Source organism: Pinus tabuliformis, chromosome 6 (genome assembly GCF_031772625.1).
Source record: "Pinus tabuliformis cultivar Carrire ecotype Pingquan chromosome 6, CPIR1, whole genome shotgun sequence".
In the NCBI taxonomy this organism is placed as follows: Eukaryota; Viridiplantae; Streptophyta; class Pinopsida; order Pinales; family Pinaceae; genus Pinus; species Pinus tabuliformis.
The window spans coordinates 1936911717-1936928646 of NC_142292.1; the positions used below are offsets into that span (position 1 = coordinate 1936911717).

Here is a 16930-nt window from a genome sequence, read left to right on the forward strand (position 1 = left end):
GTGGAGAAAAGATATATTCAAAATCCAACTTTAAATTTTTGTCGTAAAGTGAGCAATTTACCACAGTTCAGGATATGTTAAACAGTTTACAAGAAACTTTTGCCTGCACACATGTACATGGGAAAAAGCTTACAACGCATCAAAGACGTGGCAGACTTCTACATTTTGGGTGATTAAAAGATAAAGGACATGCTTCTTTGCATTCGAATATTTTGGGGAAAACTGAAGCCGAGAAGCAAGGATAGTCTCCTAATATTTCTGGGTAGTTAAGAAGATTCAGCATCCAAGGTCAACATGGAGCATTAAACACCCATCTCAGCCAAACTGAAAGAAAACCAGACGTCAAAGAACGAGGAGAAGCCATCATGCATGTAATATGGAGTTAGAATCATAGTTGATTTAGATCTCTAAAAAAAAACTCCGGTCAACACCTTGTTGTATTTATTAGTTAGTTAAAGGGTTAATAGGTGTCATTAGAAGTAGTTTTCGAATTCCCCTCATGCTGGAGGAGGAATCTCGATCAGTTAGAATAAGAACTCTATATATAGCTGAAACAGCAATGTAATCAAGGTTGGAAAATTTTATGATACAGCTTGTATTTGGCTTATGTAAAGACTCATTTTCAGTAATATAATTTTGACTTTACTTCTCAGGATTCATGAAGGATTTCTTATGTTCAGAATATGTGATCTTGTCCTTTCCATAATTTTTACAGTGGTATAGATGTATAATCACTCAGAATTCACTGAATGTGCTCTGATTTCCTGTATGCATTTATAAACTGTGGTCCTATATGAGTTATGTTCTGAATGTCTAAATGCTGAGTGCCCTGACTTCTATGTAAGGTTGAGTTCACTGTTATATTGAGGTGTTGTTGACTCAATAAGCCCAATGGATAGTTGTTTAATGTATTTCCAGCATTCATATTTTTCACAGTTGTTCTATAAGAGTTAGCCATCTTATATTTAATCAAAATCATTAATCCTTTAAGAGAGAGCCCTCTCAGGTTAAGGAGGCTAAGCCTCAGCCTAAAGTAGGTCTGAAATAGTTACTTAGAGTCAACCTGACCAGCAGCCTATCAGAATCTGATTTTGAGATAACACCATAATCAAAGTCTACTCACTCAAATTAAGAAACTTACCGATGATACGCAATCACTAAAAAACAAGTTAGAAGAATTACTCACGAAAGAAGTATCAAAGTCTTTAGACGTAACAATCCAAGTCGAAGAAAAGGAAATAACCACAGATCCCATTAATCTCACAACTCATACAAATCCAAACCCAACTAAAGTAAGGACGTACTCGGAAGTTGCAGTTCAAACGATGAAAAACCCAGGTGAAGATTTTGTAACCAACTCGGCGATATCAGAACCTAAAGTAAGTCTCAATCTTGCCACACACATGATAAGGAAAAGACAAACTCCTTATCTACATCCAAATCACAAAAACGGGCATTCCAATTAGTCTGCATATTTGTATCTCTCAAAACAAAAACAACAAACTTATGTTCAAAAGGACTCTGAAGTGCGCACAATTCAGTGCAGTGGTAACAATTTATCACAAGTTTCTAGTAATCAAAAGATTCCACAAAAGATTAATTTAGGATGGTCAAATCCTTTCTCCATGCGACAATTTTATATATCACTCCAAGGATCATATCAACTTGTATCAATGAAGATGATAATTCTGAGACGAGAAGACATTCAAAACAAAAAAAGAGATCAATCATTTTCATCAACAAACTTTGAGGACAAAGTTTTTTGAAGAGGAAGGCAATGTTATGACCATAATTTATGTAAAAGTAATAAATAATAATCCTAATAATATGTAAATAAATAATAATTATTTGAACAAAGAGGCATGTCTAAAGAGACATGACCGTTCATAAAGGGACACCTGCTTGGTATATAAGCAGGCCCCTCACTCTCATTTGTGTCGTTCTTAATCGTACATTTTAATATCTATTCTTGTAACCTCAATGGAGATCTACATATTCCAAGTTTTCTGGAATATTTAACCTGAAGAACGAACTTTGTACGTTCCATGGCATTGTGGCCAAGCAGCGCTTTCCAGACTAGAGGAGGATGCGGGACGATTTCATCCAGGAGAAGTGTTAAGGCGGGTAACCAGGGTGGTGGGGGGGGTGAGGAGGAGAATGCCACCCTTGCGACTAAGGGCAAGAAGAAGAAGAAGGGGTCCACTAGTGGGGCCAAGGAGCAGAAGGAGGAAGAGAAGTCTGAGAAGGACATGAGCAAAGTGAAATGCTTTGCTTGTGGGAAGATGGGTCACTATGCATCCAAGTGTCCCAAGAAGAAGGGGAAGAAGGAAGATGTGGCAGCATCAGCAGAGGTGGAGTTCACCTCTAGGTTGGATACAGAGTTTGCGCTGGTGGTGAGCTTATCCACTAGTCCTATATCCACAAGTGTCTGGTTTATAGACAGTGGAGTATCCCGCCATATGAATGGAGTGAAGGAGCACTTTGTGAGTCTTACAAAGGGCGTAGACTTGGAGGTGGTGCTTGGAGATGCCACCAAGGTCAAAGCGACAAGAGTGGGGACTATATCCTTTCAAAGGGATACATTGCCACCTCTAAATGTGACAAAGCTCCTTTATGTACCAGGCCTAAGGTGGGACCTAATATCGATTTTTGTATTGAGGATAGGGATATGTTGTGTTGATCCGAGATGAACAGGTCTTGATGTATCCCGTGGGATCTAGCATAGCATCTACTAGAGTGATTGGTGTCTGTGAGGGGAGACTTTACAGGTTCATGTTTCAGCCTTCCAGGACCGTGAGGAGGTCACAAGAGGGTGATCATGTAGAGCAGCAAGCTCCTGGGAAGGGGAACGCACTACAAGTTTTGGGGTCCACTGGTACAAGTTCACAGAGATCATGAGGATTACTAGCTTCTAGGGTGACAGGTTCACAGAGTGCAGGATATCTAAGTGTAGGATCATTACAGGCCACAGGGGCATCTTCATTAGGGCCACAGGTGTCAAGTGATGGAGATGAGGCTCCCACACTTGTGCAAGAGACTTCTTCAGGGAGGAGGAAGCCAAGAAGGCTTTATGGTACCTTGAAGGAAGCACATGAGTTAGTGAGGGGGAGCAGACCACCAGAGAGGTTGGGTGGTGATGTGGCAAGAGTATTGGGTGACAGGATGGTACCAAGGGATGAGCATATCCACTTCAAAGATAAAGATGGAGTGGTGGGAAACAACTTCCTTGGTAAGAGGGAGTGTTGAGAAAATGGTACCAAGGAAGTGTTTCCTAGGCATTTATCCTTTTGGCCTAGGAAGACACATAAATAATCTTTTTTTTAGGAACATTATGAGTTTATTAATGTCTTGGAGATTAATCACCTTTTTATGAGATATGTACCATGTATTTTAAATTATTAAAGTCACATGCATTATTAAAGTGACTATGTGAAAAATACAAAGTGCACTTTATAGTATTAAAGTGGCTTTTATGATTTAAAAGTCACTTTATAAGAGAAAAAGTGTTCAAGATACAAAACATTAGAAAGGTGCCTAGGAGTTTTTTAAGTGAGAGGATCATCATGAGAAAGAAGTCACGTGGAGGACTTGATCTCCACCTTTGATTTAATGAGCAGAGATTTAATCTTAGTCATTAGATCACTATGGTTTAAGTTTATCATCTTATGAAGAGACAAAAAGAAAAAGGAGGGGTTATTCTTCATTATTCTCATGAGTCATATTGAGAAGCTCAAGGAGAGCATTGTAGGCAGAGGAGAGCTCATGTAGGAGCAAGGTGTTGATTTCTGGTAGCATCAAATGTGCTCTAAGTCTCAAAATTTGTAGGGAGGCTTAAACACATGCATTCTCCAATACCCAGAAATCGTTTTAGGAAATTCCACCCAGAGACAGTTTTATTAAAATAATTAATTATTTTTAATGGGACCTTAAGTCTAAACTTAGGAAATTAAAATAATTAATGGGTATTAATTTAAATTGTGGGTGTAACTTCTAGAAGAAAATGAGGATCAAGCCAAAATGATCTAAGCAATTGATTAGAAGTTAATCTAGATCGTTGGTTGTCCAACAGAAAGATATAAGAAGAGGCTTGAGGGGCACTTGGAGAACACACATCGAATGAAGATCAGAGAATCGAATTTCTAAAGCAGAGCAGTCACCGAAGAGAAATTTGAAGTGATCTTTTGCAGTGAGGGGCAGGGATAGTATCTGGTGGGGAGTTTTCCTGGGCCGAAGAGTACAAGGCAGAGAGGGAAAAACGACGTCTAGAGAGGTTGACGCTGGCCCACGCAAAGTTGACACAGTGGCAGCACAGAGCCTAAGAGGGAGATCGAATTCCTGCTAAGGAATTGAGTTTCAAAAATCGAGAGTCGGGGTGTGGGACCAGGAAGTTGAAATTCGAAGTTTCCAGCCAACAAAGGGTCTGAAGGAGGAGCAGCGCAGTCCCCAACAGAGCAGTTTTGCGCAGAAGGGACGCAGAGGCTCATTCCCAGCGAGATTAGAGTCGGATCTTCCAGTGACAAGGTGAGATCATCTCACTATTCATTTTGTCCAGTTTCTCTTTGTATCTAATAGCCAGTTGGGCATCCAACAAATTGTACTCAAAATTACTACTGCATAACAATACAAACCCTCAGTCATTGCACCGGTTTTCCCACATTGGGTTTTTCCAGGGACATTTGTCCAAAAATAACTGTGTAGATGTGTGTGATGTTTATTTCTCTCTTGTGTTGTATTTAGTTTCCGCAATTTTATTTGGTGTAGGCTATAGTGTATGCATTTCAGTATTTGTCGTAGAAAACTACAAGTAATTTGTTTAATTTATTTAACAAGTAGTAGAAATATAATCAGTTTGTTGCAGTAGGAATCGGGTAGCCAATTTTTCACATGGTGTCAGAGCTCAGATCATGAGCAGAAGAGCTCAGAAGCAGAAAGGAAGAGGAAATTACTGCAAAGGCAGCAATTCGAAACCCCTGAGGCAGCGTAGTTTTTGAGCCGAGAGGTCAAAGTTTTGAGGAGAATTTGATTTCTCTGAGTGATTCGACAGAGAAATTCGATCTCCAGATCAAAGCTTTCTAGAGGGAGAAGGGAACAGCATATTTTTTCCTGCAAAGCAAATCTTCAGCTGGGACGCAGATATTTTGCAGTAGTTGCTAGCAGAATAGTGTCAATGGGAGAGAGAGAGACACTTGAGGGAATTTCTTCCTTGGAGAATTGGTAACCAGGGAATTCAAAATCTCATTTGTTGAGCAGCAGCAAGGGGCAGCAGATCTACTAACACCAGCAGGGAATGCATAGGCTAGCCCAGCAGTAGCGCAGAGGAGAGAGGTAGCAATTCGACATTTTAGCAGAGATGGCCACAAATCAGCAGGATCCATGGAAGAGCAGAAAATTAGATCAATGGCTGCAGATTTCTCACATGGATCAGCATCCTTGCTACAAGAGCCCAACAGAATCAATAGCAGGAGGTTCATAGTGTCAGCAGACTCAGCTAGTCATTCAAATGATAGTTGCATAACTAGTTGCAATCAGTTTCCGGAAGACAGTTGCAGATCTAGTTGTGATGACAAAGGCAATGTGAATTGCCCAGTTGCAGTATTTAGGAGTTTCCCAACGCAAAGCTTCATAGTCTAGTTTCCAGTGTAAGAGGATTGTTTGCGTTGCCATGAGGGAGTAGAGAGATTTCCATAGGGAGATCGAGACTCAGAGGGAGTCTAGTTTCAAAGAGAGCAACCCTATGGAGGCTGGTACTTCCGGATCTAGGGAGATCAAACTCATTATTGCAGTAGTTGCAGCAACAGTGCAGAAGCATCAGCAGAGCAATAGCAATCGCAGTATCAGTATATCATATTTCGCCATGATTGCCCAGATACCTCCAGGGAAGAGGTAGCGTGATCTAGTATTGTAGTTCGAAAGAACTGCAAATGGATAGGATCCTTGAGGAACCCAAGTCTCAGATCAATTGCTTGCTACAGGAGCCCAGATCAGAAGTCGCAAGATGGACCAGTGTCATTTGGTGCACAGGAGTGTCGGAGTGACAGCTGTTGTGGCTAGGAGCACTAGAGATTGAGCAGTGCAGAGGCTTCAGAGGGTCAGCATAGAGACTAGCAGTAGTCAAACTCCAGTAACGAGATGCATCATACTGAACACTTGTTCAGTAATTTGGAATGATTTTCCATTGTTGATGCAGTAGCAGCAGCAGTTGGAGAAGGTTGCAGTGCAGATGCACAGTTGGCAATGGCAAGGCCAATAGTAGCACAGATGCAGAATTAAGAGGGAGTTGCAGTACGGATGCAGTGTTGACAGTGGCAGGGTCAGCAGCAGTACAGATGCAGCATTTGCACAGTAGTTGATGGACAATATGTCAGACATCAGCAGCGCAAAAGGAGATGTTACAGAACAGAGTGATGCTTCAACAGGTTGCATTGCTAGAGCACATTCCTCGCTAAGAGGGAGTGTTGATTTCTGGTAGCATCGGATGTGCTCTAAGTCTCAAAATTTGCAGGGAGGCTTAGACACATGCATTCTCCAATACCCATAAATCGTTTTGGGAAATTCCACCTGGAGACAGTTTTATTAAAATAATTAATTATTTTTAATGGGACCCTAAGTCTAAACTTAGGAAATTAAAATAATTAATGGGTATTAATCTAAACTGTGGGTGTAACTTCTAGAAGAAGACGAGGATCAAGCCAAAATGATCTAAGCCATTGATTAGAAGTTAATCTGGGTCGTTGGTTGTCCAACAAAAAGATATAAGAAGAGGCTTGAGGGGCACCTTAGAGAACACGCATCGAGTGAAGATCAGAAAATCGAATTTCTAAAGCAGAGAAGCTACCGAGAGAAATTTGAAATGATCTTTTGCAGTGAGGGGTAGGGATAGTATTCGGTGGGGAGTTTCCCTGGGCCGGAGAGTACAAGGCAAAGATGGCAGAACGACATCTAGAGAGGTTGGCGCTGGCCCACACAGAGCTGACACAGTAGCAGTGCAGAGCTTGAGAGGGAGATCAAATTCCTGCTAAGGAATCGAGTTTCAGAAGCTGGGAGCCGGGGTGTGAGACCGGGGGGTTGGAATTCGATGTTTCCAGCCAACAGAAGGTCAGAAGGAGGAGCAGCGCAGTCCCCAGCAAAGGTGACGCAGAGACTGTGTAGGGTTGACATTGTTTTGTGCAGAGACTGACGCAGAAGGGACACAGAGGCTCATTCCCAGCGAGATCAAAGCCGGATCTTCCAGTGATAAGGTGAGATCATCTCACTATTCATTTTGTCCAGTTTCTCTCTGTATAGGATAGCCAGTTGAGCATCCAACGAATTGTACTCAAATTACTACTGATTAATAATACAAACCCTCAGCTGCTGCACCGGTTTTCCCGCATTGGGTTTTTCTAGGGACATTTGTCCAAAAATCACTGTGTAGATGTGTGTGATGTTTATTTCTCTCCTGTGATGTATTTAGTTTCCGCAGTTTTATTTGGTGTAGGCTGCAATGTAAGTATTTCAGTATTTGCCGTAGAAAACTGCAAGTAACTTGTTTAATTCATTTAACAAGTAGGAGAAATATAATCAGTTTGCTGCAGTAGGAATCGGGTAGCCAATTTTTCACACAAGGAGGGAGGTTTTTGTTGCAGGTCTGAAGGAAGAGACTCAGCATAGAACAAAGAATAAAGTGACAGCAGTTTGAACTTTGAATCTCTCAGAGGCTGGGTTCAAGCCTGGGAGGGAGCTCAAATTTCAAGGTGACAGTCAAGATTTTTTTCTTCACGGGTTGTCAGCTTGCTTCAGGTATGAACCTTGTCAGAACCAGCAAAGAGGCAGCTAAAAATTCTCCTTATAACGGCCATTCGAAATCAGAGATTCTCTGGCCTGTACAGCAAGATTCTCAGGTCAGTTCAGAGAAAGAATCAGCAAGAATCTCGGGTCAGATCTGAGGGTGAATTACTAAATTAGTGATATTTTTGGAGTTGTTTGGAGAGCGTATCAGCTCATATCCCTGGGAGGTAACAGCCAGTAAAAATCTCAGGTCAGTTCAGAGAAGGAATCAGCAAGAATCTCCGGTCAGATCTGAGGGTAAATCAGTGAGATTTTTGGAGTTGTTTGGAAATTGTATCAGCTCATATCCCTGGGAGGTAACAGCCAGTAAAAATCTCAGGTCAGTTCAAACTTCAGAGAAGGAATCAGCAAGAATCTCGGGTCAGATCTGAGTGTAAATCAGTGAGATTTTTGGAGTTGTTTGGAGAGCATATCAGCTCATATCCCTGGGAGGTAACAGCCAGTAAAAATCTCAGGTCAGTTCAGAGAAGGAATCAGCAAGAATCTCGGGTCAGATCTGAGGGTAAATCAGTGAGTTTTGGAGTTGTTTGGAGAGCGTATCAGCTCATATCCCTGGGAGGTAACAGCCAGTAAAAATCTGTGTACAAGGTGCATTTCTAGTCCGAATTTCCAGTCAAGTTTAGAGGCTCAAATCCCGAAATTTCAGGAATCCCGAAATTTTCCGGCCACTGTTTTCAGGCATTTTAGCAGGGGTTAATAGGGTGAGTTGAATCCTTAACCTTCTCTAGTTTTAAGGTTACCTTACACGCTGAGTTTTGGGTCTGTATATAGCTCGAGTTCAGTCCCTTTTTACAGCAGGAACCCAGGCCAAAATTCCTGGGTACGCAGGCAAGATTACCAGTGTTTTTACCCGAGTGTGGAGCAGCACAAACTTAGGCAGGAAACTCTTGAGGTTGAATGCTTTTGTTCAACTGAGAAGAACCTTGTTTTCAGAGCAGAAATGTTGACTGTTCAGAGGTCTATTTCCAGTGAAGAAGAAGCTGAAAAGAGGCTGTAATTTTTGCTGAAGGAGAGCAGACTGTGGGTGAAAAATATCAGTCCATAATTCAGTGTAAAGAGAACATCTGAGATGCTTCTTCAAAGGAAGAGATAAGTTGAAAATTTTTTTGCTTTAATTGTTGTAAGAAATTTTTAAAGAAGCAATAAAATCCTCTTTGAAGACTGGTTTTCCCCTTGTGAGTTTTTCCAGAGTCATTAGACCAAAAACAAGTGTGTAAAATCTTGTATCTGTGCTTGCTTATTTTCTCTTGTATTAGCTGAAAACTGAAATATGGTAGAGTAGCCTTTTTGTTTCAAGCTAAATGCAAATTAATGTAATATGTCAGTCATATGTTTTATGATGGGTTTGGGCATTAAACCATGCAAAACTTGAAACTGGGTTGGGCTACACCATAAGCAACAATTTCTACAAAGTTGTGGGCTACTTTTCCTTTTAAGTTCCTTTCACTTTGATTTATACTTGAGAAACATATATTTTAAATGCTTTAAAGTTTAAAGTTTAAACATCTAAAACAATGTCCTACCATATCTTGTTTTTTCCTATCCTCTAGAACATTTTCCTCACTTTCCCCTATTATCCAATTACTTAATTTACTTTGAAAATGTCTTTCCCAACCTTATAAGAGAAGCAAAATCATCTATTAACAAAAATTCTAATGGAAAAGGGATATGTTTCCAACGGATTCAACCACAAATTCACAAAACAAGACACCAGCAACAAATGTGCCTCGTATGACCCTTTATCCCCTGCTTTGGATATGACTCTGTTTTGACAAATGCTTATGAGATAAATACATTTCAGGGCTTCACTTTTGAAACGTTTTTAAAAATGGCAGCTTAGAATTATTCTAAGAACAAATGGGACTATATTGATACAGATTCCAGAACATTGAATAACCTCCCCAAAGGTCAAGCTCTAGATGACAAAATTCTATCACATTTCAAAAGTGTCATCAGTGCATAAAGCCAAGATTATTTTGCAAGCAAGTACCTGAAAAATGCGATCTCCATTTATATCCCAGCTATTTCCTCGTTTCTCTGCACGATAAAATCGGCAACCCGCACAATGGTGTAATTTTAGAAGCTCAAGTATATATGCTACAGAGCGTGGGGCGCAGTCAGGAAGCAACTACATTAAACATCAAACGCCACTTTGTTAGATAAGAAAACAGAAGCAACAAGCAACATAGAAACTTTCTAGTGTAACATTTTCAATGTTATAAAAATTGAAAATGAACATCAAAAACATGATAAACTAAAAAGTTTTTTTTACTTCATGAAAGGGAATGGCATGTAAATGACCAATTAGAAAGCTCTCCATCTATGGGGCACTGAGTTGAATGCTAATGCTAAGAAAGGAAACCCCAAGCTGGAAATCCTCCAGTCAATACTTACTTCCTAATCACGCCCCTTTGAAAGGGAATAATTAATTAATGCAAGTGCCAAAAAAGAGGATTTCTTATCTTGAGAAAGTCTTTATGTTATGTAGGATATGTTTACAATGCACATATCTAAATATACTGATCTATGAAAACTCTGATTTATAGGATTTGTAATGCAAGTGCACAAACAGACGAATGCTTATATTGGGAAGCGCTTAATGTTATAATGTAGGAGATGTTTACAATGCATGTATCTCAATATACTGGAATATGAAACCCCTAGTTTATAGGTTTTCATTTCATAGTTGCCAACAAGAACCAAAGCTTAAGCATTTATACTACAAAACCATAAAACAAAACAACACATATCATGCTTGTTATCCAGAAGTAATATCTTTTGAGCAAAAGTTGATAGAAGACTTCACCTGTAATACATTTCAACCTAAGGTAAAACCAAGCATGCGTTCAATATTTCTTGTTGAAGTTGTAACAAACTAGACAACATAACCTATCTCCCTCCAATTTTGGTGTTCAACCATATTAGCCACATAGGTAGCATATCTCAAAATTGTGGATCATTGCAACCTTGTGTGAACACTATAATATATTTGGTAGCAAACCTGTAAGGGCATATGATGTACAAATAAAAGTAACATAGGATTGTGTCTTTTAGTTTAACTAACAGAGTGATTCAGTTTCAGTTGCCAGAAACAAAGATGCAAATAATGCAAAGTTGGCGTTTAGTTGCACCAAGGAAGACATCCATTGCAGCACATAGACTTTACTCACAAACTATAGTTTGTCAGATGAGAATACTAAACAAGTAATGTTATAGTAATATCTAGGAATACTATCAGATGGATAGGATGACGATCCGTCAACAGTTGACTAGGGAATGCTATATATTTATATGAAGGTCTCCAGTCATGTAGGAATCCATGCGTAAGCATTGTCCAAATCTGAGGAATTTCTGTACATCAAGTGTAGGCCTATCAAAGGGTAGAAACAAATTTTGAAGATGCTTTATAGCTTTCTCTGTAATACGTTTCTCTAATTATCTCACTTTGTCTTCTTTTATCTGAGTGAACATCTCGGAGAGATCATTGTTTGTTTTCTAGATGGCCCACACACATTGCAGCACTGATATGATTTAAAATTTAAACATGCAAAGGTTTCTTATCTGGCCGTCACAAGCTCTTTGGAATGTTGGATATCTTCGGTACTAGTAACAATATAGATTAGTAACTGCCAGCCACATGGTGGAAGGTCTCGTTATCTAGGGATAGAGCTCAAAGATATGCAAGGCTAGAATGTTTGTGACAACATAAATATAGAAAAACAATTGGCTGTCCATTGATAATTAATCTATAGACAAAAGCAGAAAAAATCAGCTTCATTCAGGCACTCTCAAGGACACCCACATTTAAGTTAGCTCGAAGCATACTAATCAGAGATTTCAGCACTCGCATATGCACCCTTCTTAACTAGCTATAACTTCTATAGTCCGGAGAACATTTCATCCCTTCTATTGTTTTGCAACATTAACACTCGTGACTCAACCTACATATATCGTCTTCAAGTTCAACTTATGAGAAAAGCACTACGAGGTCAGATTAGTTGCAGATCTGGTGATTGTAGGATAAACAAATTGCTTACCCTCTGTGTAATTCCACGTGATGCTTAGGATCATGATGTGATTGTAGAAGCATTTGTCATGGCCTTTGCCATTTCCAAAATATTTTTATCCTAAGTTACCAGGATTCAGATACGGATACGGATCCGCTAGTTTTTTGAAAATCTAAGATCCGGATACGACAAGGATACATCACGTACAATATATATATATATATATATATATATATATATATATATATATAATTTTAGAAAACACCTTAGAGCTAAAAAATCAAATACTCCATGAAACCATCAAACACTTTTAGAACATTGAATGATAAATATGAAAATTGAAACATTGAAATGGTGCATCGTCCCTCATACAAAGTAACAAAAAGGATCATGATTCATAATATCATAAATGATAATAGTAAATACATTTACAAATCATCAAATGGATCTATATCTTCTGCATATTGCAACTCTACATCATGAATAGATGATGGGGGTCCTGGAATGTAGGAAGTTGCATCAGTAGGCTAGACTAGTGGTGGAACAATATCCTCAAGTAGGTTGAGGTGAGTCATGGCATTCAGTGTCAGGTTCAAGTCAGAGATCTCAGGCTCCACATCCCACATCTTGCTCGGACCTTTTTTATACTCTGGTTCAACATGTGATAGAAGACGGAGGTTGGAATGAACATAAACAAGGTCCTCAGCCTTTGCCGCTCCCAACCTGTTTCGCTTCACTGAATGGATGAAGCGATATGTACTCCAATTCCTCTCAGCTGATGAGGAACTAGCCACCTGTGATAACAACCTGGTGGCTAGAGTAGAGAGATGAATGCTATCCCCACCATGGAAGCCCCACCAAGTAATAGGATCAAGATGTCCTCGATCATCCATAGCTACTGAATCTGAAAAGCTACCAGTAGACTGTACAAACCCTCCAAATTCTTGGCGGACTTCCATTGCAACTCCCATATCTCTATAAATTTTCTTCAAGGCTGTCTTGTATCCTTGTACCACTTCAGAATCTTTGTTTGGTGCCGTTCTACAAGGTAAAGACAAAATTTTAGAATGATAGTATTTAGGGTGCAATGCATATGCGAGAAGGTGTAATGGCGTGGTCATTTTGTTCCACCTTTCTGTAACTATTTCCTTCACTAAATAATAGAATGTTTCATAAGGGTCATTTTCACTTGCCCTGATAATTTCTCTTATCCTCTCCAACATATTGTCAATGTTTTCATAAACTTCACCCAAGCAAGGTGTATCTGTATCAAATGCCCTGATCAAAGTCAAGATTGGTTCAGTGAACCATAGAAGATATTGAACCTTGTCCCACCATGCATCATCAAGAATGGTGGACTTAATTTTTTGCCCTCTATCAAAAGTGGAAGTCCTCCATGATTCCCAAAGAGGGTCAATGACCATTGCTTGTAGTGCTTGTCTCACCTCCACAAGTCTCTTTATGACAAGAGTGTGGGAGGCAAAACAAGTTTCAACAACCTACAAGTTTCAAAAAGTCAAATCTCAAATAAGAAACCATATATAAATTTGTAATTAAAAATAAGAATTTCTAATACAAATAGTATTGATTAAAAAAAGTACCTTCAGTAGCTCCAACTTTGCAAAACCCTGATAAATGGCTTGAGACATTGAATGATTTGTTATGAACATTTGGATTTCTTTTGATGCTACATATATTTCATTAATCCATTCAATCTCACCAATCTTGGCAAGCATAAGGTTCAATGAATGTACAGCACATGGAGTCCAAAAGATGTAATCATATCGACCCTCCACAATCAAACCTGCAGCTTTACAAACCTGTGCGTTGTCCGTAATGACTTGGACAACATTATGTAGCCCCACACTTTCTATTGCCTCAATAAGAATTGTGGATATGAAAGATGCATCTTTCTCTATTCCACTGCAATCAACAGCTTTCAAAAACATTGCTCCTTGGGGGCATACTGCGACAACATTAATTAATGGACGGTTTCTTTAGTCTCTCCATCCATTAGAAATGATGGACACCCCTGTTTCTGCCCATGTATCTCGGATTGCCTGTAGCTGTCTATCCACGGATTGTCTCTCTGATGCCAACAAAGTAGTGCGGACCTTTTCATATCCAGGGCTTTTGTACCCTTTTGGTGCTTCATTAACTACCTTAATCATTTGTTGCCAGTAAGGGGAACGCACCAAATTGAATGCTAGCTCATTTGCATAGATGCAACGAGCTACATGTTCATCAGCTATGTCTCTACCTTGATTATTGAAACACGCTTCAAGAGGGCCTAAAGTGGCCCTTTTATTAGATGTGGCAGCAAGCTTAGATGGCAATGGAGGCCTAGTTGTAGAGCTTTGCACACGGTGTTTTCCCTTAGCAAGCTTCCTATCAGCAGCGTCTTGCAAAGATGCATAGAATTTCATTTTTCCAGGACTCAAACCTTGGCCAGGTTTGCCATTTGCATCTTTTGGCCCGGTGCATACTTGCACCCCTGTGTTAGTTTGACCGGTGAAATGGGCCTTCACTCTAGTATATGAGCCATTTTTTGTATCTTGGCATCCATTGCACTTCCACTTAAATGAACCACCTCCGGGATTTTTTCCAATAATCTCCACGTACTGCCATAGAGGAGATTTTGGGTCTGTTTTGATGATTTCCCCTTCACTATGCTCATGTTGTGATTCTTGTGATGGTTCCATTATGACTATTGGTTACTTGCAAGTTGCAACTGTATATAAAAGTCAAATTATAATATATTAAAAATCAAATTATCAATAAACAATTAAAAATTAAATTGTAAATACATTTAAAAAAAAAAAAAAATTAAAATTAAATAGCATTGCACCCTAAATAGTAAATACATTTAAAGGTTTTGGAGCTTCATCGCCTTCCGTGCTGCCGAAGGTCTGATCGGGGTTTTGATCGATCCCATTTGTTTTATCGGTCCTGCACAGCCTGAGGCGGCACTGCTTCTTCGGCCCCTTTTCCTCCTGCTGTCCCGTGTCCTTTGTCCTCGACTTCGGCTCTGCGTTTCAGTCCGCTCGTCTTGGGCTCTGAACGGAAGTGTTCTGGGGCATCTTTTCGCTTAGTGTTGCACGGCTGAGGCAAGTGTCTGTGCCTTGAGGGGTTCGACGGCCCTCTACTCGTTCATTCCGTGAGACTCTGCTTAGCGGTCATCAAAGGAGCTGGTCTTTTGGTGTTTTTTTTGCACTGAGCTACGGTATTGGAGCAGGGTTTTTTTTTGGTCTTCAAATTTTACTCTTCATGGGGGCGAGGTGGCTGCCCTAGCCGCCTCTGCTCGGGTTGGGACCGGATGGGTTCCTTTTCTGTGGCAGATGGTGCCTTTTTTGGTGGCTCGCCGGCCTTCCTTTGCGGTTTGTTGAAGCGTTGAGGGAACTGGGGTGTGGAGATGTTATTCTCTGCATGGTTTCGGGCCGCTTCAACATGGCTGTATTTTGCTGGGGTTGCTGCAGGCAGTTGAGGAAGCTTGGGGCAGTATACAGTCTCTGGTTCAGGTGGAGAGTTTGAGGGGGCGGGGGAGGAGTGGCTACCCTGGCTACTCTTTCCTCATTTCGTGCCTCTCCTTCTTGGTTTGGGCGGCTGTTTTTCTGTATCTTATTCTCTCCTTGGGCACTTTTTTGCTTTATTTTGTCGTTTTGTTGTGTTGGGTATGGGTGTCCTCTACAGTTCTGCTTTCTGCAGACTGGTTTGGGGTTTTCATACTCATACTTGCTGCCCAATTTATGGGCTTTTCTGGAATACTTCTCTTGAAGTATTGTTATTGTAAGTGGCTTTGCCCACACTACTGCATATGCGTTTAGCATCTACAATATGTAATTTTCTGAAATTAATGGAAATTACGGATTTTTCTCCTCGGAAGAAAAAAGTAAATACATTAAAATTTAAATATGCAAATATTAATATAAATTACTAAATATTGTAAATATAAAATATTATAAATTATAATGAATTAAATTTATATTTGACATTTGTATATAATATATATTATATATTACATAATTTATATTTGACATTTGTAATTAAATTTATATTTGTATATAATATATATTATATATCACAACAAATGAATATTAAACATTGGTACAAAATATATATTTATTATTATCCCCTACATAAATTTAAATTAAATACACAGTCTAATGAATATTAAAAATTTAAATACCTTGTGAAACCGCGACTGAAGACAACCCAAACCCGGCGACTGTGTGCCGATTGACCCAGCGACTGTGTGCTGATTGACTGCGACTATGTCCGGGGGTGAACAGTGCTGCGTGCTGCTGAGGGTCACTGTGCTGCGTGCAGGGGGGCCAGCAGCGTGAACAGAAGTGTCGCGGTGCTGCGTGCAGAGGGGCCAGCAGCGTGACCAGAAGTTCTGCGTGCTGCGTGCAGGAGGGACCGGCGGTGAGCCCGGGACAAATAAAGGTGTGCTGGAGGGGCCGGCGGTGAGCCCAGAACAAATGAAACTGTGCACTGTGCAGGAGGGGCCGACTTGCGAATGCAGACAAAAAGGGTGAATGCGGAGAAAAGCGGAGCAGGGTATGACATAGACGGCGACCACATTATAATATACACGTTAAAATATAATATCTAAACCTAAACCGACAATCGAAACATAAAAAATATCTGCTTTTTGCTGACTTTTCGGCGACCATGTCACCGTTTCCGGCAGCCACCAGCGGGATCCGTATCCTGCAAAAATTTGTCGTTTCCAAAACCGTATATTTATCAAATACGCATTTTCGCCGTATTTTTAGCATATCGTATCCGGATCCGTTTCAGATCCGTGGATCCGGCAATATTCCTCTTGTCTCTGACGGATCCGGTAACTTAGCTTTTATCCAAACAACGTATCTAAGATCCTCCAACTTCCAACAATAGATCCAAACAGTGGGCTGCACATGAGGTGTAGAAAATGGTGGCATGTCTCTCCATGAAGGATCTGTCAGCCGGCCATATATTTTGCTGCATTATCTGTAACAATTTGTAGAATATTTTTGTATCCCACCTTCACAACAATTAACACTAACAACTTGCAAAGAATCTGGGCACACTTAACTTGGTCAGAAGCATCA

General features: G+C 40.1%; 1 protein-coding gene across 1 annotated transcript in view; it reads right to left on the reverse strand.

The window, feature by feature from the left end:
- Positions 1-16930, reverse strand: part of LOC149266946 (uncharacterized) — a 213785-nt gene that overhangs the window by 44657 nt on the left and 152198 nt on the right. The window contains exon 4 of the mRNA XM_089431260.1: positions 9818-9955. Coding sequence (XP_089287386.1) covers positions 9818-9955 — 138 coding nt within the window. The remainder of the gene's footprint in view (positions 1-9817; positions 9956-16930) is intronic.